The sequence below is a fragment of the Squalius cephalus genome (genome assembly GCF_949319135.1).
Source record: "Squalius cephalus genome assembly, chromosome: 2".
Classification (NCBI taxonomy): Eukaryota; Metazoa; Chordata; class Actinopteri; order Cypriniformes; family Leuciscidae; genus Squalius; species Squalius cephalus.
The window spans coordinates 3,477,384-3,500,995 of record NC_137123.1 but is presented as its reverse complement, the minus strand read 5'-3'; the positions used below and the strand labels follow the sequence as shown (position 1 = coordinate 3,500,995).

Below are 23,612 nucleotides of genomic sequence, written 5' to 3'. Positions count from 1 at the left end.
ATCCATGACCTCAGATTGGAATGTCGTGAGCCCCATAAACTTTACACACCAAGAGACTTTACATATCAAAATTCATAGAACTCATCCCAGAACAATTCTTGACTGACCTATAATCAGACTATCGTACATAATTCTTTGTTGTCTACAACCTAGTATATGTGTATATGTGTCTATCCTTGGTTATATCCCATGTAAGTCCTTTAATGGTTATAACTGTTAGATGTTTGAATGAAAGTGTGTTGTGTTTCATATCAGTATGGTCGTATGCTCGTGATTCAAAAGATGGCTTGAATGAAATCTGTGTAATATGTTTTGATCTTCTTTTAATTAGAAATCATGTCTAAACTGTGGCCTCTGTTCTCTCTGCTTAAGAGTTAGAGAACAGACACCCCCCCAGATAAGATAATTTACGATCAGAACTGAAAAGAATGCCACCTCCTAAATTTAGCCAGTGTCTAATTGGCCAGAACTCATCAGGAGGGGGGACAAACTTTGAGTTTAAAATCTTAGACCCGAAACAAAGCTCTCTCTCGATCTGTGTGCTGCTCTCTCTGTTCTCGCTCTCAAGAAGGCTCTCAAGACTAGCAACCATGTAAATGCGCAGACGAAAGAACCCAAATGGGGGGGGGGGGGGGGGGGTATTAACATGCCTAAGACTTTTGCACAGTACTGTACCACAGTGGGTCAGGTTTGCCCTATAGGTATTAGAGCTCATTCGAGAGGCATGGCTTCGTCTTGGGCTTGGTCCTCTGGGTTTCCTATTCAGGATATTTGTGCGGCGGCCGGCTGGTCCTCTCCTTCCACATTTATGAAGTTCTATAAAATGGAGGTACCTTCCCTACAGGCGAAGGTATTTTTCGGTATGATTAAGGCCCGATGGTGTCTGGTCTTGTCTACAAGTTATGTCACTGTGCACAAACACATATCCATTTTATTATAAAACCCGCCTTTGTCCGGTTCTATTTCCCCAAACTAATAGACCCGACGATGTCCGATTATTGTACCTTATTGGTACATTATGTTGGTTGAGATACTGACATACAGGTGCTGGTCATAAAATTAAAAAGTTGATTTATTTCAAGAATTCAACTTAACAGGTGAAACTAATATATTCTTGAAGTACATCAACTTTTTGATGATATTCTAATTTTATGACCAGCACCTATATATATATATATATATATATATATATATATATATACAGATGCATATCAAATCAATCAAATCATATCATATTGCGATATTAAGATTTAAATTTGTGCTCAGTTTTCTCACAATAACTACAGCCTGGAAGTTGATGTCTCTACTGAGGCTAAATGCAGAAGTGAGCGTATAGAATTCATTGCATTTTATCAGATAAAATTTGGTTTAACAGAATATATTCATGAACTAACTTGGGATCCAGTTGCAAATGCAAATAATACGTTTATTATTCACAGAGAATACACTGTTAGACCTTACCGGGGTTTTTTACAGTAAAATACTGGCAACACTGTTGCCAGTAAAATACTGTTAATTGTACAGTTCTTTACTGTAATCTAGTTTGTTTCTGTAAAAATGCACTAAATTCTAATTCAAGTTAACTAATTACACTTGCAGAAACCGACTGCCTTAAATTGACCAACTGTCATTTAAATGTATTAACTAAAATTTATAATGCATTAATAATGTGAGCAAAGTATTACTGTGAACTTCTTTCATTTGAGACCACTAAAAAACTATTGTACATAAAAAGATTACCACTGGACCAGCAACTACACAGTCACCGCCTGTTAAATAAAGCAATATGCAGCATATCATCAATGTTTGTAGATCTTCTCCTGGACTGAAGCACAGGCTCTACTCTTCTGCACAATGGTGATCCCAAAAATTTTTTTTACAGTAAACTACTGGCAACAGTGTTGCCAGTATATACCTGTTTTATAACTTACAGTTTATTACTGTAAAAAATACATGTTGTGGGTGTGTCTTTTTATCTTACACCAAAGGTCACACCAATCGTCACACTTGTGCACACACAGTTTATGAATGATTGCGGTTGTAATGCTTATGATGACAAAATCATCATATTGCCTGTTCATTCACTAAGGAATTAATTCTTACTCATTCAGAGTTAAATCCTCGATCAAAAGTATTACATTACCACCACTGTGAAACCATAGCAATAAATTACTATGACTAATTTTTTTAACACATCATGCACAACCAGAGAAACAGAGCTACACAGTGTTTTAGAAACACAAAGATATCACAATTTAGCACATTAATCTCAACAATGGTGGCGATATTTTTTTTTTTTTTTTTCATTATTCATGCAGCAGTGCATGCTGGGAGTTTTATATTATCCTGGAACCCAGCATGCATTGACATGACATGAAACTTTTCACCATTGTTGAGATTCATGTGCTGATTGTTGATATCTGTGTGTGTCTGAGTCAAGCAGGAGTAAAATAAAATTGAATGCACTACATGATTACAATATTTTTCAGAAGACCTGATTACAGAAATATTTCATTTTGTAGATTCACAGATATATGCTAAATATGAAATACCCATAATTTCAATTAATATATACAGGAAAAATCTGAAAACCAGATATTTCCAAGATGATTGAGACATCATCACAAAAGAATTAAAACACCTGATCATCTTCCTCTTGACTTTTTCTTGCCATAACAAATGTGTTTTGTAAACTCACTGTTACAGCAGTCAGAGAGAGATGAATGGTAAGAAGTCAAGGGACAAGTGACCAACTAAAGCAAATACTGATCTCCATTATGGTGACAACAAATTTTATTATTAACTAAATCTCTTTTAATTCTCAACAAGAACATTTGTACATGTATGAAAGAAATAATCGTAAACTGGTTTGTAAACTGGTTTCACACTCAGTGTAGTTGGAAGTCAGTTGTAGTTCTTGTGTTTCTCTTTTTTCTGTTCTTGTTTGTCTCTCTCCTTCAGTGATTCTGCTTATCAGGTGTTCATCAGTGTCTCAATTCACTCACTTCTTTTCATTCAAGTGGACTTTATTAGTGAACTAATGTAGGGAATAGTGAATGAGGGTATAGGGTACGATTGGGAAAACAGCCTCTGATTGTCGACTTTGAGCACTATTAATTCACAGTATATGTAGGCTAGTTTTGTTTTCTACGGTATATTACTGTTTTAATGGAAAATGGTATAATATTGTCAGAATTTGGCCTTTTTTTACAGCAAGGGTTAAAAGTGTAGTCAAGCATGATGGTCAGATCATGGGTAGAAGATGGTTAATGTCAGGCCTTGGCAGCGAGGGACTGATCCGAGCGGAGCGTCGTCTGTTAGTTAGTCCAATGAGAAATCCAGTGAAGTGATGCAGTGATACTCCAGACACGAGCAGGGAGTGAAACAAACAGCAGAGAGAACTGGAAACAAAAACTGGATGGAGAGAAACACCACACATGAGCACCAAAATAATCTGACAAAAGACAAGAACAAACACACCACATTTAAAGGCAGTACTGACGAGCTTCAAGTGCGCTGAGGTGATTAGCTCATAAGATGAAAAGCGTTTCCCAGCAGAAAACACAAAAAGACAAACGAGATGAACACAAAGACATGCGAACCGTGACAAATACAAATAGAAAACTTCTCATTTAATCAGGGGAGAAAGTCATTTATTCAGGGATGCATTATTTAACTTATTAGCTATATCTTTCTGCTTTTCCACTAAGTGCAGCAATGTTTGTGAATTGAGGTTGGTATATACTGTAGATACAGGTGATCAGAGTGAATTGGTCTTGTATCACCCATAAGGGCTTTATTTTGCAATAATAACCGGCTAACTGTACATTATCCTTTTCATATTTGTGATTTAAATCGTGCTTGCAGTAACACATTAAATAAGTGCAATTTGTATGTCTTTAACCAAACTTATTCTGAATAGCTTGTGTTTTGCTTTGAACTACACTGATGCTGTGAGAAGGGTTAAAACAACACACATGTACATGTGAGGGTTACCAGCATTTTTCCTTTTTCAAAACATCTGATTTTATTAGACATTGTTTTGCTTTTTCCTAGAACTACTTCTTGAAACTCCTCCTTGAACTCTGAGTAAAGCAGGTGTAACAAGTAGAACAGCTAAAACTGAAAGCAGAAACACAAGAGCTTCACATCGGAAAGGAAAGAGGCTGAAAAAGCAGCATAAACCAGCAGGATATTTTATGGTAAGTACAAGTTTAAAGCAAATGGATTTTCTGCTGTGTCTTGTGTCTTTGCATGGATAAATGATGTGAATATTCCTAATTTATAAACTATATGTATTGGCAGGACTAATATTTTTCTGGATAGAAAGAAGAGTGACGCTGCTTCTAAAATGAGTCTCAGTGAGAAAACAGAGGAGGGATGTTCTCAGTCCCGGAGATCTCCTGAACCCAGCTGTGTGTCTATGAAGAGTGACGCATCCATGCGTTTAACTCCTAAGTTCAGTGGTAAACCAGTGACCACTGATCCTATGTGAGTATAAACATGCTATATCAAGTTATTTATTTAACTGCTAATATATTAGTTCATGTGTACACTGTTAAAAAAAACCCGTGAAATTTACGGTAAAAAACCGGCAGCTGTGGTTGCCAGTATTTTACCGTAAAAAATAAGGTAGCAACCTTTTATGTTTTACGGGATTTAAATTTACGGGCAAAAAAACACAATGTAAAAAAACCCCTGTGAAATTTACGGTAAAAAACGTTAGCTTGGTTGCCAGTATTTTACCGTAAAAAATATGGTAGCAACCTTACTTTGAAAAAAAAAAAAAAAAAAAAACCTTTAGCAGGATTTAAATGTGTGGTAAAAAAACATCAGCTGTGGTTCCCAGTACTTTACCATAAAAAATACAGTAGGAACCTTTTAGTTTTCAAGGGACAACCGTTATATTACATAAACCGATAAATGTTATCATTAAATTTCACTGAAGTATTAAAGTCTACTTTATATCTTTGCAATATACTGAAAACCATCATAATAACACAAATGGCAAAAAAGAAAAAAAAAACCACGATGATTTAAGTATACCATTAGTTTTTCACAAACTGAGGTACATGGTAATATTGAGAAGGTGCACAGTGTCATACACACAAACACAAAACACCATCATGGTGACATACACACGTGACTCCAAATAATGCCATAAACATTCATTAAACAATATATGATGTAATATAAACCAAAAAAATATAATATAAACTGATAACAAAAACCAAGAAGAAACATAATTATTTAAATTAAATAGCATCAAATGTGTTGGATTCTGGGAATGTCCATTTAGAGAAACAACAGGAACAGAAAAAAGAGACGAGCAGAAACACAAGAACTACAACTGACTTCAGCCACAGTCTTAGATGAAATCAACTGAAGATAAAAAACATTACATCTGTGAAGATCTCAGCAGAGGAGGATTAAACAACTCCACAAACAGCATTACCAGCTTCACTTATTACTAACCAGACTGACTTTATTTCTGTCAGACGCCTACAGTTCTGTTTGAGAATTAACAGAGGTTTAGATGTTGATGATTTATTGTTTCATTTGAAGTCACCATGATGGAGATCAGTGACTGCTTTAGTTGGGCTCTTGACTTTCTGACACTAGTTTTACTCTGCCTGCTGTAACTCTGTGTATATAAGACATGTTGATTATGGCTAGGAAATCAGAGAGAAAATGAATCGTGTGATGGCAGTTGTGAATCAATGATGGCACACACAGATGTCACTGAACTTATTAAAATCCTTCTTTCGGACTTTGGTTTATGTTGTTGGTTAGTGAATCTGCATAAATGCCCAGACTTTTTGATATAATATAAAGGATTTCTTAAAAGTTGTTTAAAAAAAAAAATCATTCTTTTAGGCACACACAGATGTCAAGATTCAGTCTATGCATCTCAACAATGGTGAGGAGCAGAATATTCAATTAGGAAAAGTAAATTACATAGACAATTCAGATCATAATTTATTCATACCGCAATGCATGATGGGAGCCATTAATGAGTTGTGATTGGTGGCAGCCACTGCAACATGCTTTATTATTGTCACCATTGTTGAGATTCACAGGCTGATTCTTCATGTCTGTGTTTTAAATGAATTTATCTGAAAGTCTTTTGATCAGAACAATGTTTATTAAATATTTTAAATTATAAGTAAAGTACTGATAATCATAGGCTGAAGAATCACTAAACTGTTGCTAACAAATTAAACCAAACTATCTCAATAAGTTTCCTTTTTCAGATCACAGCATGATTATGTCAAAACATAACCAACACTATAAGATAACATTTTACTTTGTTCATTTAACTGTTATAAATCAATAACAGCAGACAAACAACAGTAAATATTAAAGTAAACATATAATGGTCTAGAGCCCAACTAAAGCAAACACCCATCACCTTAATGGTAACTTACAATTTGTGATTTTCTTCTTCAGTGATTCTGCTTGTTAACATCAGGTGTCTTCAATAATGCTCAATCATCACTAAATTAATCACTTAATTATCTCCTCAGCCCTAAATGCTGCTTCATCTGAAAGCAGGTGATGGCAATTTACTACTAATCAAGGAACCGGCTTTACTGACGAGATGCGCATAACCATATCGCGATTTAAATCGCCCAGCCCTAATTGAGCCTCCAATCAAAACTCATCAGTATCTCCCAGCATGCATTGCAGCAGGAATACATTATGCTGAATTGCCTTAGTATTTTCTTTTATTATTATATCTGCTTTTATTTTTGATGTTGTTTTTGTTGCAGCTTTTTAGTAGCTTGTTTTGTGATGTTCAGAGTTTTATCTGATTATTGTGTTGATTGTCACCGTTGTTGAGATTCATACGCTGAATCTTGATGTCTGTGTTGGTTTAAATCAAGCAGTAGTTTAAATCCTTTTTTCTACACCATGTATTTTTAAAGTTCTTCATATTATCTGTTGCTTATTTACAGAAATATTATACTCAATAATATGAAATATTTATTTGTAATATTATAATCAATATTATCACTTCGCTCAAAGAGAGAGATAAGACTCTTTATAAGGTCAGTTAATCAGGCCACAATATGACGATTTTCTCATCAGTAACCTGCCATCATCACCTGGTCACATTTTTTTCTCTGATTTTCATGCCATAACATTTGTGTTATATAACCACACAGTTAAGGCAGTCAGAGTAAATCTAAAGTTAAAAAGTCAGAGAGCCCAACTAAAGCAAACACTCATCTCCATAATGGTAACTTCAAACTTTATCATTTTCAATAAAACATCAACGTCTAAACCTCTGGTAATTCTAAATAATTAGATTACAGGAAACCACAGCTGGCAGGTTTTTATTTTTTATTTTTTATATAAAAGTTCAGTTCAATGTTCAATGCCATAAAACCTAAAATATTACTACCGTATTTTACCGTATAAACTTTAGTTCAGTGCCGTAAAAGCAAAAACAATTCTACCGTATTTTTTACGGTAAAGTACTGGCAACCACAGCTGCCAGTTTTTTTCCGTAATATTTAGATCACTGCCGTAAAACACTAAAATATTACTACCGTATTTTTTACGGTAAATCGCTTTCAACCAGCTGCCAGTTTTTTACCGTAAACTTTAGTTCAATGCCGTAAAACATAAATATTTATACCGTATTTTTTACGGTAAAGTACTGGCAACCAGCTGGCAGTTTTTCACCGTAATTTTTAGTTCGATGATGTAAAACTTTGTAAAATTAGTAAACATTTGCTACCGTATTTTTTACGGTAAGGTACGGTAAATGCAACGGTAAGTTTTTTTTTTACAGTGTACTTCCAAAATCCGTACATTTAACAGTATATTAATGTACAATTACATGAAATGTCCCGTGAGAGCTATTACAGTTTTTCACTGTATATAGTAAGGGTACATACCGTTAAGGAATTAACATTTTTTTTCCGTTGCTTTTTTACAGTTTTTTACTGTTAAAATTACGAACATTTTTAACAGTGTAAACATTCATTACAAAATATACACAGAGGGAATACATTTTCTAATTTAAATTCTCATTCTGTATAAATATCAAATTTATGGAAGAGCCCCAATTATTTCTAGTGAAACCAATATATGGCATTATGCATTGTGGGAATTAACAACAAATATTTGAGTCATTACCAGAGATGGAGACTTCTGAACATGAAATGCTCAACCATCAATGTCATGTAATTCTTTAAATGTGCAGGTTAATATATATGCCTACAGTACATCATTAATCTACAATAGGCCTATGTAGGCAGAGGTGGAAAGTATACCCTAGTGAAAAAAAAGTATGCTAAGTATACTTGCAGCCAGACTAATTGTCAGTATACTTCAAGTGTGTTAATGATTAGTTAACTTGAAGTGTGCTATTTTGGATACTTTTTTTTGGTACTAAGTGTATTTTAGTTATAATTAAATAATACTAAAGTATAACTTTAAGTGTATTTAGTGTATTTTTTGATGCTAAATTGAGACAATTTCAAGTATACTTAGTACACTTTAAGTACATGCGTATTTTCATGCTTGATTAGTGATATTAAAGCGTACTTTTTTGTATTACAAGTACATTACAAATTAATTAAGAGTGTCTTGCAAATAAACAAGAAATATACCATAAATATATTATTTTTGAGTAAAAATATACTTTCTTCCCCAAAGCTGAATGCACTTGTCAGGGTCATTACAATAAATAACATGTAACTTCAATACCACACAGATACACATAATGAACTCAAACAGTGTTTATTAAATCCTCACAAGGTTTTAGCATTGAAAAACAGAACAAAATGCACCATGTTTTCAAAAAAAAGAATGCTGAAAGAAAACAAAATTGAAACATTGTGGAACAGCAAGCAAACTTCAATTTTTCTTGCTAAATTGCTCATTGTTGCACTTGTGTGTGGAAACTCCACAAGATCAGTGTCTGTTAACAAAGTAAAATAGGGAAGGTCAGAGGGCATGTTCATACAACTTTTACTTTCCACTACATCAGACAGTAAACATAATGTATTACACCCAAAATACTTAATAAAAATACATCGTGAATAGCAGTGAGGAAATGTATCAGTATGTCATGTCAATATTGCTTCCAGTGTGTTAATCAAACAGAGTATACAAGAGAAGAAACATCACAATAAAAATCAAATGATACAACGTCATTCAAGTTGAAAGTATATTTATATTATAGATCAGACTAAATTGTAATAGAGACATGTACATTTTCTATAAGGCTGCTTTGAAATGGCATGTATTGTGAAAAACACTTTACAAAATAATTTGAATATTTTATTTTATGAATAGTCAAAAAAAAAAGAGTCAAAAAAAAAAAGAGAGGTTAGAAATTCTATTGGAAACACAGTCCCCAAAGTCAAAGAAATAAAAGAAAATACATCTGCAAGAAGTACAAAAGGTCTCTGCACGGGGATGACATTTATAGATGGATGTCTTTGGATGCACCAAAATACTGGCTGACATGATAACTACCAATCTGAAGCATTTCTCTATTAGGCGGACATTTCAGCCACCTGAGCAAAAACATTCTTTATACCAGACCTGTACAGTGCATACACAAAAACGTGTGTAACTTTTAACTTTAATGTGCTCTTTATATTTGATTTGACCCTTGATATAACTAAATTATGTACATTTTAATTTACCTGGGAAAACATTTTTACAGTATATTACACTGCCGTTCAAAAGTTTGGGATCAGTAAAGTTTTTAAAGAAGTTTCTTAGGCTTATCAAGGCTGTATCTATAATACTGAATATTATTTCACAAAATAATATCGTGAAATATTTTTGCAATTTAAAATAAAAGTTTTCTATTTTAATATACTTTAAAATATGATTTATTCATGTGAAGCAAAGCTAAATTTTCAGTGTCACATGATCCTTCAGAAATCATTCTAATATACTAATTTATAATGTTGGAAAAACATTATTTCAGGATTATTTGAGAAATAAAAAGAACAGTGTTTATTCAAAATAGAGTGTTACAATATACACTACTATTCAAACTATGTTTGGGGTCAGTAATTTTTTTCTTTCTTATTTATTACTTTTTTTAATTAATACTTTTATTCAGCAAGGATGTGTTAAATGGATAAAACAGTGATAGTAAAGTGTTTGAAAATATTTATGTTTTTAATTAATGCTGTTCTTTTTTACTTTTTATTAGCATAATCAATAATTCAAAGAAAAAAGTTCCAAAAAATATTAAGCAGCACAACAGTTTCAACACTGATAATAAATCAGCATATTAGAATGATTTCTGAAGATCATGTGACACTGAAGACTGAAGTAATGATGCTGAAAATACAGCTTTGCTTTACAGGAATTCACTATATTTTAAAATATATTAAATTAGAAAACCAATATTAGAAATTGCATTAGCCTAAGAGTTCACAATATTGCATTTTTTTTCTGTATTTTGATCAAATAAATACAGCCTTGTTGAGCATAAGTGACTCCACTAAAAAACAAGGTAAATTATTTATTAGGTTTATAATATAGGCCTAACATAATGTAATATATCAAAAAATCAATCATTAAAGCATCCCTTTTATTCAGTAAATAGCAATTAGCTTTGTGTTTTTTAACTTTTAAGAAGAAGTCTCTCTCAAATTCTTTACAAAACTTTTCATTGCTGTCCAAAATAAATATCCCAATTAATCTATATACAACTGAATCATAATTTGAACTAAATCGCAAGCTTGAATCAAAATCAAAACATGAAATTGATGACAATACTCAGCCATTCACAGCAATCACAATGAATCTTTGTCTGGTCAAAGATTTATTTGATCATTTACTATAATATCTGAGATTACTGCAGTCTTACTTGTGGACTTTCTGCATGAGAGAGGTCTCTATAGCTTTGACTATGAATGAAACATATACAGTGAGGAAAATAAGTATTTGAACACCCTGCTATTTTGCAAGTTCTCCCACTTGGAAATCATGGAGGGGTCTGAAATTGTCATCGTACACAGCAAAAAGTCCAGTGTTAAATTAACTCTCCTGGGAGTTTATATGGCTCCAGAGTCAGTGTTAAAATATGAGTGTTAAATTAACACTCAAGAGTGTTAAAGTTAATGAGCTCATTAAGTGATTAATTGAGTGATGATTGAGCATTATTGAAGACACCTGATGTTAACAAGCAGAATCACTGAAGGAGAAAATTGAATTTTTTAAGACAACGTTATGGAGATCAGTGTTTGCTTTAGTTGGGCTCTTGACCCATACACTGTAAACATTAGATTATCTTTGTCTGTTGTATCTGAGTTATAACTGCCAGATGAACAAAGAGAAAGATGATCAGATTTTGTTGGGTATGTTTTGACATAATCATAATTTCACCTGAATCACTGATCTCATTTAGAGTCTAATCTCTGACTGTGTATTGTTGATTACAGCATCACTGTGATTCTACAGCATAATATCTTTTTTTTTCTAACTAGTCTAAAGGATTTCTTAGAAGTTGTTCTGATAAAACAAATCTTTCTGTTAGGCACACACAGACATCAAGAATCAGTGTATGAATCTCAACTATGGTGACAAACAGAATATTCAATTAGGAAAAGGAAATTAGTAAGACAATTCAGATCATAATTTATTCATACCGCAATGCATGATGGGAGCCATGAATGAGTTTTGATTGGTGGCACCCAGAATGCACTGCAACATGCTTTATTATTGTCACCATTGTTGAGATTCACAGGCTGATTATTGATGTCAGTGTGTCTAAATAAAGTAACTTTCTAAGTATTTTTATCAGAACAATTTTTAAGAAATATTGTGGATTATATTGATAATGATAAAAATCATTTGTTGTAGAATCACAGGCTGCTGTAATCAACAAGGTAAATCTGACTCTCTAAATGAGAGTTGATATTCAGGTCAAATTATGATTATAAAACCATAACCAACACCACCTGATCACCTTTTTTCTTTGTTCATCTGAGAGTTATAACTCAGATACAACAGCCAAACAAAATTTAAAGTTAAAGCTTTATGGGTCAAGAGCCCAACTAAAGCAAACACTGATCACCATAACGGTGTCTTAAAAATTAGATTTTCTCCTTTGGTGATTCTGCTTGTTAACATCAGGTGTCTTCAATATTGGTCAATTATCACTCAATGAATCACTTAATGAGCTCATTACCTTTAACACTCTTGAGTGTTAATTTAACACTCATATTTTAACACTGACTCTGGAGCCATATAAACTCCCAGGAGAGTTAATTTAACACTGGACTTTTTGCTGTGTAGGTGTCCACTGTGAGAGACATAATCTAAAAAAAAAAATCCAGAAATCACAATGAATGATTTTTTTACTATTTATTTGTATGATACAGCTGCAAATAAGAATTTGAACACCTGAGAAAAGCAATGTTAATATTTGGTACAGTAGCCTTTGTTTGCAATTACAGAGGTCAAACGTTTCCTGTAGTTTTTCACCAGGTTTGCACACACTGCAGGAGGGATTTTGGCCCACTCCTCCACACAGATCTTCTCTAGATCAGTCAGGTTTCTGGGCTGTCGATGAGAAACACGGAGTTTGAGCTCCCTCCAAAGATTCTCTATTGGGTTTAGGTCTGGAGACTGGCTAGGCCACGCAAGAACCTTGATATGCTTCTTACAGAGCCACTCCTTGGTTATCCTGGCTGTGTGCTTCGGGTCATTGTCATGTTGGAAGACCCAGCCTCGACCCATCTTCAATACTCTAACTGAGGGAAGGAGGTTGTTCCCCAAAATCTCGCAATACATGGCCCCGGTCATCCTCTCCTTAATACAGTGCAGTCGCCGTGTCCCATGTGCAGAAAAACACCCCCAAAGCATGATGCTACCACCCCCATGCTTCACAGTAGGGATGGTGTTCTTGGGATGGTACTCATCATTCTTCTTCCTCCTCCAAACACATTTAGTGGAATTATGACCAAAAAGTTATATTTTAGTCTCATCTGACCACATGACTTTCTCCCATGAATCCTCTGGATCATCCAAATGGTCATTGGCAAACTTAAGACGGGCCTTGACATGTGCTGGTTTAAGCAGGGGAACCTTCCGTGCCATGCATGATTTCAAACCATGACGTCTTAGTGTATTACCAACAGTAACCTTGGAAACGGTGGTCCCAGCTCTTTTCAGGTCATTGACCAGCTCCTCCCGTGTAGTTCTGGGCTGATTTCTCACCTTTCTTACACAGCAAAAAGTCCAGTGTTAAATTAACTCTCCTGGGAGTTTATATGGCTCCAGAGTCAGTGTTAAAATATGAGTGTTAAATTAACACTCAAGAGTGTTAAAGGTAATGAGCTCATTAAGTGATTCATTGAGTGATAATTGACCAATATTGAAGACACCTGATGTTAACAAGCAGAATCACCAAAGGAGAAAATCTAATTTTTAAGACACCGTTATGGTGATCAGTGTTTGCTTTAGTTGGGCTCTTGACCCATAAAGCTTTAACTTTAAATTTTGTTTGGCTGTTGTATCTGAGTTATAACTCTCAGATGAACAAAGAAAAAAGGTGATCAGGTGGTGTTGGTTATGGTTTTATAATCATAATTTGACCTGAATATCAACTCTCATTTAGAGAGTCAGATTTACCTTGTTGATTACAGCAGCCTGTGATTCTACAACAAATGATTTTTATCATTATCAATATAATCCACAATATTTCTTAAAAATTGTTCTGATAAAAATACTTAGAAAGTTACTTTATTTAGACACACTGACATCAATAATCAGCCTGTGAATCTCAACAATGGTGACAATAATAAAGCATGTTGCAGTGCATTCTGGGTGCCACCAATCAAAACTCATTCATGGCTCCCATCATGCATTGCGGTATGAATAAATTATGATCTGAATTGTCTTACTAATTTCCTTTTCCTAATTGAATATTCTGTTTGTCACCATAGTTGAGATTCATACACTGATTCTTGATGTCTGTGTGTGCCTAACAGAAAGATTTGTTTTATCAGAACAACTTCTAAGAAATCCTTTAGACTAGTTAGAAAAAAAAGAGATATTATGCTGTAGAATCACAGTGATGCTGTAATCAACAATACACAGTCAGAGATTAGACTCTAAATGAGATCAGTGATTCAGGTGAAATTATGATTATGTCAAAACATACCCAACAAAATCTGATCATCTTTCTCTTTGTTCATCTGGCAGTTATAACTCAGATACAACAGACAAAGATAATCTAATGTTTACAGTGTATGGGTCAAGAGCCCAACTAAAGCAAACACTGATCTCCATAACGTTGTCTTAAAAAATTCAATTTTCTCCTTCAGTGATTCTGCTTGTTAACATCAGGTGTCTTCAATAATGCTCAATCATCACTCAATTAATCACTTAATGAGCTCATTAACTTTAACACTCTTGAGTGTTAATTTAACACTCATATTTTAACACTGACTCTGGAGCCATATAAACTCCCAGGAGAGTTAATTTAACACTGGACTTTTTGCTGTGTAGGATCATTGAGACCCCACGAGGTGAGATCTTGCATGGAGCCCCAGTCCGAGGGAGATTGACAGTCATGTTTAGCTTCTTCCATTTTCTAATGATTGCTCCAACAGTGGACCTTTTTTCACCAAGCTGCTTGGCAATTTCCCCGTAGCCCTTTCCAGCCTTGTAGAGGTGTACAATTTTGTCTCTAGTGTCTTTGGACAGCTCTTTGGTCTTGGCCATGTTAGTAGTTGGATTCTTACTGATCGTATGGGGTGGACAGGTGTCTTTATGCAGCTAACGACCTCAAACAGGTGCATCTAATTTAGGATAATACATGGAGTGGAGGTGGACATTTTAAAGGCAGACTAACAGGTCTTTGAGGGTCAGAATTCTAGCTGATAGACAGGTGTTCAAATACTTATTTGCAGCTGTATCATACAAATAAATAGTTAAAAAATCATATATTGTAATTTCTGGATGTTTTTTTTTAGATTATGTCTCTCACAGTGGACATGCACCTACGACGACAATTTCAGACCCCTCCATTATTTCCAAGTGGGAGAACTGCAAAATAGCAGGGTGTTCAAATACTTATTTTCCTCACTGTATAGTGTTTATTGCTCCATAATGCATACAATACCCAAATTTGAGGACAAATAGAGAAAAACGAAGTAATCCTCAAGACAGGATTTTAAAAATGAGCATGATAATGCATCTGTGTTTTTTTGTGTGTGTTTTTTTTTTTAAATGAGCACAGTTGTGAACTACCTGAGGTACAGAGTGTAATTAGGGACTCATATTTAATATTATATGCATGGAATCAATTTTACATTTAGCATATCTTCTGGAAAATTAAGAAATTACTATCACTATGACATAAAACTGTCAATATTACATAAAGAGTTATCCATATCCACTCACCAGCCTGGATTTTTTAGCCTCCACCTCGTTGCTGGTGTCCAAAATTTTCTTTTTGACACGAACACCCCTGCTTTCATCCTGGTTCCATATGTCCTTTCCCAAAAGTAGTAAGTTTTTCTTCATGACGAGGTCTTTGAACGAATCTGATATAACAAGCGCAAAAAAACACTTTAGCCTAACGTACACCTGCTATCAAAAAAAGGGACACAATAGCGCAATAAAGCACTTGAAAGTGTAACTTATACAAGAAATAAAATAAAAAAAACAGACCTCCAAACAGCAGGACTTTTGCAGGCACCGTCTTCTCTGGTTCTTTACGTGAAGGCTACTTTATTTCTAGCCAATTGTCGTCTCCATCAAGGTCTGGTTTTGACGTAACTTGACTATGATGGTCTATATTAGCTACAAGGATCGATATACTCTCTACTTTTAATGACTTATCATATAAGTAATAAATTGCAAACCGGAACGGCATCGTGTCTTAGTAACGTCTCCTGCTGCAAAATGTTGCGTAGCGCGGGAGCATCAATCGAAGTGAGTACCATCTGCTGCTCTGATTGGCTGAAAGCAACACTAAGACACTTGATTGGTCAAATACATAGACAGTAAAATTATTATTGTGTTCATATGGTGTGCTGTTGGTAAAAAAATTGGATTGATGTTTATACGTTGGACCTCTCTGTGACTTTGTATAAATGTATTAAAAATACTTAAATCACAATTAGCCTTTTGTGCAGAGCATATACACTCTATTAAAAAATGTTTTAAATGGCCTTTCAACACATTTATCATATGTTTTATTACTTTCTGAAAGTAGCAATTAAGTGAATTGCAAGCATGAAGAAATACACTTAAAAAATTCCATAATTTAACAAAGTATACTACAACTTCAGGTTATTTAATAATGTACTTTGAAAGTATACTTTCAATGCATTGTTACAATGATCATTTTCAGCACATAGTTAAAAAATATTCATAAAATATATTTAAGAAAAGTGCAAATAAATATACTTATAAAAAATAAACAGAACTTTCACTTCAAGTATATTTTTGTAAAATATATTTTTTAGAAAATATACTAAATTACAATTATTTTAAAGTGTGTTAAAAATTGTATTGTGAAAATAGTCAAAAGTATGCTGCTAATATACTTTTTGTATATTTAAAAATTGTACATTTGTTATTAGCATATTTGCAATGTACTATTAAAACAGGGAATATATTACAAATACAATAAAGTATACTTTTTTTCACTAGGGTAAGTATTCGTTGAAATTGAATTTCACTGTAACAGTACTGTTATTGGTATAAATACAATAAATCATTGTGCTATGAAAACAAATAAAGGGAGTACATCTGTGTAGGCTATGCAATACATTATGTGCAAAAAGGGTTATAAAATATAATCAGAACATTCTAAAACAAAAACTGATTGCTTACTATTTTAAAGCAGACGTTAAAATCACTCAATTAAAAATGTCAGTCACCTGAACATACTCCTGTCACAATTATGTTCAGTTTAGTTTCAGTTTTTATGGACCTTCTGTTTGTATTCGTTAAGCTCAGGACACACCAAGCTGGCGGTCGACCATCGGGCAGTTTATGTGCGTCGGCCGACTAAGTTTTCTCAGTGTGTTCCACACCGTCGGCTGAAATTGGTCCTCGTTGGCTTTTTTCGGCCGATTCAACATGCTGAATCGGCGTCGGGCTGTCGGTGAAGGAGGGAACTCTGATTGGCTGTTCAGCTTAGTGAATGAGTCAGTGCACGAGAATAATAGCAAAACAGCGAGCAAAGTCAAAACGGTACAGACAGAAGGCTATTCTAATGTTACATCATCTTACCTGAGTGTTCCTTGGCAAATATTTCAATATTAACATGAGCGGAGTGGAATAAAGAAGGTGTTTAGCAGGATTGATATTCAAAACGGTAAGCACGCATTGCTTTGTTTAGGTTTGTGTACCTGCAGCCTGCAGCATCGATTTCCCTTTTTGAATGACGAATATAGACAAATATATCTGCTGAAATAGACAGTTGTCTCATTTACACGCAGGCGCAGAACACGCATTCTAGCTGACAGTCGGCTGTAGTTCTCTCGGTGTGTTCAAGTGCAGCTTTCCCCCCCGACGTAGGCGACGGTAGGTGACAACACAGTCGGCTTTCATCAGAGCTAGTTCTTTGGCTTCGGTTTGGTGTGTCCCGGGCTTAAGTCACACGTGTTTCTTTGTTGAGATTCCCGCCACTAATCTCTCATTGGTTACCGTCATTATTTGTACATGTGTATCAGCTGTGTATTGTCATTACCTCGTTTGCATTCAGTACTTAAGTTTCCCCTTCACCATCACTCAGTGTCCGGTCACCGTTATGTTGAGTTGTTTTGTGCTAATGCCTGTCTGCCGACTCTTGAATTTCTTGTTATTAAACTACGTTTTTGAACTACATTTATCTGTCTTCATCTTCCTGTCTGCACATGCACATGACAGCTCCACTGTAAAGTCTATTTACAGTTACTTTTCTCATAAAAATACTATTTCTTGTGCTAACTGTACATTAAGAATTTTAAACCTATATTTACTGTCCGACAATTGCTTTATCCAAATGAATGTCATAATTATTGCACTTTCTATCTGTTGTGCTCAGCCTGTTTAGTGTGCCTGTATCTGTGAAGTTTAACAGGAACTCACTTGCTGTCAGCACAAGTGTTTATGCAAAATAGAAATGTCCAGGTAACGGTCTATAATTTACAAATAAAGATACCTGTAAACTGTAAGTTATGTGCTAGAGAAACATGTCTCAAACATATTTAAGAGCACACGCATCTAACAAAACAGATCATATTCATTATCAATTACTATTGATTTTATCAATTACTTCTTGTAGCTCTATATTCAACTTTGTTTCTAATTGTGGAGAAAAATAAGTGACTACAAAAAAATGACATTGTTTTTCCTGTATACTGCTGTCTTGTTTTGGGTTTATTCATTATACATACAACAAGCTAAAAAACACATCTAAAGTTCATTTCATTACACTTATGCATCTCTGTAGTTATTGGTGGATCCTGCTCCCCTGTATGCACTTATATTTCTTCTTGTTTTAGCAGTTTGGAAACAGATGCCCATACTGGAGACAAGCAGAAGGATTCTCCTCAAACAATGGATGATGCTACTGTCTCTGTTCACTGTTACACACAAGCAGTCCTGCAGGAGGAGACTGGAGACCTGCAGAAACCAGTGGATAACAAACTACAGAGAGTCAAAGACCAACACAAAACCAGCATGAAGATCAAGTATGAGAGATTATTTGAGGGAAACAAATTACAAGAGAATGAAACCCTCCTGAACAGGTTCTACACACAGCTCTACATCATAGAGGGAGAGAGAGAAGGAGTGAATGAAGAACATGAGGTTTTACATATGGAGAAAACTGCAAGAACACAACACTCCCAAGACACTCTAATCGACTGCAAGGACATCTTTAAAGCCTCACCTGAACCAGGATGTGAGGAGAAAGACCAAATCAAGACTGTTCTTACTAAAGGCATCGCTGGAATCGGGAAAACCGTTTCTGTGCAGAAGTTCATTCTGGACTGGGCCGAGGGAAAAGCCAATCAGGATGTAGACTTTATGTTTGTGCTTCCATTTCGAGAGCTGAACTTGATCCGAGATCATCAGTACAGTCTTCACAGACTTCTGCTGGACTTTCATCCTGAACTTCAAGATCTGGACCCAAAGATTTTTGAGGAGTGTAAAGTTGTGTTGATCTTGGATGGTCTAGATGAAAGCAGAATCACACTGATGTTTTCAGAGGTTCAAAAAGTTTCTGATGTGACTGAGACTTCATCAGTGGGTGTGTTGATGTCAAACCTCATTAAAGGAGATCTGTTTCCCTCTGCTCTCATCTGGATCACCTCCAGACCAGCCAATCAAATCCCCCCCAATTACATCAACCGTCTGACAGAGATTCAGGGATTCAATGAGTCTCAGAAGGAGCAATATTTCAGGAAGAGAATCAGTGATGAGCATCAAGCCAGCAGAATCATCTCACACATCAGAAGAGCAAGAAGCCTCAACATCATGTGTCACATACCCGTCTTCTGCTGGATCTCCTCCAATGTGCTTCAGAAGCTCCTGGAAGAAGATCTGAGTGCAGAAATCCCTCAAACTCTGACTGATATGTACATCCACTTCCTGCTGATTCAGATCAACAAGAGGAATCAGAAGTATGAAGAGAGAGATCCAGAGAAACCCCTGCAGTCCAACAGAGAAGTGATTGTGAAAATTGCTGAAGTGGCTTTCAAACAGCTGATGAAGGGCAATGTGATGTTCTATGAGGAGGACCTGAGAGAGAGCGGCATAGACGTCACTGACGCCTCAGTGTATTGTGGGATTTGCACTGAGATCTTTAAGGAGGAATCTGTGATTCATCAGAGGAAAGTCTACAGCTTCATTCATCTGAGCGTTCAGGAGTTTCTCGCTGCCTTCTATGTGTTTTACTTTCATGTAAGTACAACTATGGAGGGACTGAAGAATTTTGCTTCAGTACATAAATTGCTTAGAGGAGCAGTAGATGATGCCATTGAGAATGAGAACGGACAGCTGGATCTGTTCCTGCGGTTCCTGCTGGGCGTCTCACTGGAGTCCAATCAGAGACTCTTACATGATCTTCTGACACACACAGAGAACAGCTCAGAGAGCATCAGGAGAACCACACAGTACATTAAAGAGAAGATCAAAGATGGACATGAACTCTCCACTGAAAGATCCATCAATCTGTTCCTCTGTCTGCTGGAAGTGCAAGATCAGACTCTGTCCAGAGAGATTCAGGAGTTTGTGAAATCAGACAAATACTCAGAGGAGAAACTCTCTCCTGCTCAGTGCTCAACAATCGCCTACATGCTTCAGATGTCAGAGGAGGCGCTGGATGAGCTGGACCTCAAGAAATACAACACATCAGATGAGGGTAGAAGAAGACTGATACCAGCTGTGATCAACTGCAGGAAAGCCCTGTGAGTGTGTAATAATTACATTGAAGAGTTTCTGAATATAGTTATAATTGTTGTGATAACTTATACATCTTAAGTGTATTTTGTTTATTATTTTAAAAAGTCTTTTTACAAGAATAAAGCTGGAATTATTGAAATCCTAATTGTAGAATGCAGTTAAAAATATAAATCACATATCTTTCAGTCTTTCTGGCTGTAATCTCACTGCTCAGTGTTGTGAGAGTTTGTCATCAGCTCTTCAATCCTCAAACTGTGTCCTGAGAGAGCTGGATCTGAGTAACAATGACATGCAGGATTCAGGAGTGAAACTTCTCACTGATGGACTGAAGAGTTCAAGCTGTCAGCTGGAGATACTTAGGTTTGACTTTTACATTGAGTCATTCATATGTTGATGATTATTTGAAGGTTATGGTTTCATACTGGCTTTAAAAGAACCTGTTCACTGTTGATGTGTGTCTGTAGATGATCTGACTGTGTGTCTGTAGGTTGTCAGGCTGTATGGTGACAGAGGAAGGCTGTGGTTATGTGTCTTCAGCTCTGAGTTCAAACCCCTCACACCTGAGAGAGCTGGATCTGAGCTACAATCACCCAGGAGAATCAAGAGATCAGCTGCTCTCTGACAAAATTAAGGGTTCAAACTGTTCACTGCAGATACTAAAGTATGTGGGGTACAAGTTAATAACTTGAATAATTGAAGTTTGAGTTTTTAACCAAAAAAAACGTGCTTGCTGGAAATACAACAAAAAACATTAAGTATGCTAATTAGAATATATATATTGCGTTATTAAGATTTTGAAGATGGTAGAGATACCCATGAAAAGTTATTTATTGGTTACAGAGTTACTGAATGCAAATAATTTACAACTAAGTGAAGTTCACAAACTTAATTTCGGGAGGAGTGAACCCATCTAATCTTTCAATTATCTGCCGGAGCATGTAAGCAGCTGCTCACCTTGCTCTGACATCAGCTGTTTTTGGCATCCCTCCCCCTCCGCTTCCTCGAGCCCCTCTACTGCGGATAGCAAGCCAAATATGCTTAACTTTAAAGCATAAACATTATATGGGCAAAGTAACTCGTGAAATATTAAATAATTTGTTTTACGATTACATGCATATTTCATATAATTTTTAGCCAATTTGGCTGTTAACTAGGGGCTCAAAAACACTACAGTATATTTCCTATAAAACTGTAAAATGGGGCCTGAACATATCAAGATATCAAAAATCTCAAGAAACATACGGCTCTGTGAAGTTGCTTTGGAACAATTTGTATTGAGAAATGTGCTATACAAATAAACTCGACGTGACTCTTTATATTAATAGTCTGAATGTTAATATCTATTCAAACTACTTAAAAATTGTTTTGTCTGTATGTTTGTGTATCTTCTTAGTTTGAATCATGGAGGGCCCTTCAGGATAAAATCAGGACTACGAAAATGTAGGTTCTTTCTCTGACACACTCATGCACATTTAATGAAAACAAATGAGAAAAAAATAAATAGTTTTTATTTGTACTTTTGTACTAATCTGTGTTCAGATGCTTGTGGTCTCACATTGGATCCAAACACAGCAAATACTCATCTCATTCTGTCTGAGGGGAACAGAAAGATCAAATATGTGAAAGAGTGTCAGCCGTATCCTGATCATCCAGAGAGATTTGCTGATAATCCTCAGGTTCTGTGTCTAGAGAGTCTGACTGGACGCTGTTACTGGGAGGTTGAATGGGGTTCTGGGGTTGTTGAACGGACTGGCTGGGCTCGTATAGCAGTGGCCTATAAAGGAATCAGCAGGAAAGAAGGAACTGTCTGTAAGTTTGGATACAATGACAAATCATGGTGTATTTTCTGCACTGGTAATGGATTTGTTGTCTGGCACAATAATGAGAGCAAAAACATACCAACCCATGTACCACAATCTAAGAGAGTTGGAGTGTATCTGGACGTGTCGGCCGGCACACTGTCCTTCTACAGCGTCTCTGACACACACACTCTCACACACTTACACACATTCAGCACCACATTCACTGAACCACTCTATGCTGGATTTAAAGTTTTTGAGTCCGAACTGTCTCTGTGTCAGATTTAACATCAAACACAGTCTTACATGCCAAGGTAGACTGAGTACAGTCTACAGGAGTACAGTTGTAACACTGAATATTTCTCTTCTCACACAAGTTGCACACAGATGATGAATGAATGTGCACATTCACACTGGCATGGGGACATTTCTCAGAAAGTCATTTTGTTATGATTATGATAATAAAAGCATCTAATAAAAAAAATGGAAATCTCATATTTATCCTGGCCAGCATTTGTGCAGGACAGCAAAAAATACAATTGTACTTAGTCTACTCTACTTAATTCTCTGTCCGTTCATGTCTGTATTTCAGTAAATGTCATTGTACTGTATTTATTTATGGCTAATGACTTTTGGTTGTAAAATGTATAATGGCCTGGGAGGATGTTCTGAAAAAAAAACAAAAAAAAAACAAGAATATGATATTATAAATGGTCAGTTTTAATATATGGCAACAAGTCCCTAAACATTTCCACTTCCTCCACCCTGAATTTCCTTTATTAATTGTCTGCAAGAATCATACCACCACTTTGTTTGTAAAAACTATGTACAAATAATTGTGGACGTCTTATTTATTTACATACGTATTACTTCATTTTAGTCTGTTTTATGTATTTGATGTGAGCTGAGAGGAATTTAGTTAGAAATACACACAAAAGGAACAATGATATTACTTTACCAACATTTATTGTATTATTCTTTAAAAAATAATGCAAATTAAGCTCACAGCAATAGGTTGTTACTGCTTTCAAAATTTGTTGAAGAAATAATGTAACTACAGACTTAGTAAATGAAAAATGTAGTACATGTAAAATAAAAAAATAAAAATTGTAAAACATGAATGGTTAAAACACTATCTAAATAATAAAAGAACAAATGTGAATTAAAGAAACAAACATGTCTTTATTGGAACAGCACTGTCATGTACTTTTCATTTACAGTAAAGTTTTAGACATTCAGTTTTGTTTCCTTTTACCCAGCATTACATGTCGTTTTTGCCAAAATACCTTGCGAGATGGATGATATTCTATCATGTAAGCAAAGTCAACAGTGATTACAAGGTGTCTGGTTTCATATCTGACATGTTATCTAATTGATGACTAGTCTATTCTTGGGCGATGGTTTAGACGTCTATTA

At 35.3% G+C, this 23,612-nt stretch overlaps 1 protein-coding gene across 3 annotated transcripts; it reads left to right on the top strand.

The window, feature by feature from the left end:
* Window positions 1-4,118: 4,118 nt before the first annotated feature.
* Window positions 4,119-23,360, top strand: LOC307154464 (NACHT, LRR and PYD domains-containing protein 3-like). Of its 3 annotated transcripts, none has more exons than XM_079864434.1 (7): window positions 4,119-4,202; window positions 4,306-4,491; window positions 18,495-20,402; window positions 20,584-20,757; window positions 20,885-21,058; window positions 21,791-21,837; window positions 21,937-23,360. In XM_079864434.1, exons 2-7 carry the CDS (start codon window positions 4,352-4,354, stop codon window positions 22,482-22,484), a joined length of 2,991 nt encoding a protein of 996 aa, XP_079720560.1. In that variant the 5' UTR covers window positions 4,119-4,202; window positions 4,306-4,351; the 3' UTR covers window positions 22,485-23,360. The 3 variants fall into 3 exon arrangements, with proteins under 3 accessions (XP_079720560.1, XP_079720561.1, XP_079720562.1); XM_079864435.1 differs by having other exon boundaries at window positions 4,131-4,202; window positions 18,498-20,402; XM_079864436.1 differs by having other exon boundaries at window positions 4,148-4,202; window positions 4,327-4,491; window positions 18,498-20,402.
* Window positions 23,361-23,612: the final 252 nt, after the last annotated feature.

What these genes read in the sequence shown, in the direction of transcription:
- LOC307154464 (XM_079864434.1), top strand. Translation starts at nt 4,352, where the DNA reads ATGAGTCTCAGTGAGAAAACAGAGGAGGGATGTTCTCAGTCCCGGAGA. An exon ending in TGTCAGCTGGAGATACTTAG is followed by an intron (nt 20,758 to 20,884) that starts GTTTGACTTTTA and finishes GTGTGTCTGTAG; the next exon opens with GTTGTCAGGCTGTATGGTGA. An exon ending in TGTTCACTGCAGATACTAAA is followed by an intron (nt 21,059 to 21,790) that starts GTATGTGGGGTA and finishes GTATCTTCTTAG; the next exon opens with TTTGAATCATGGAGGGCCCT.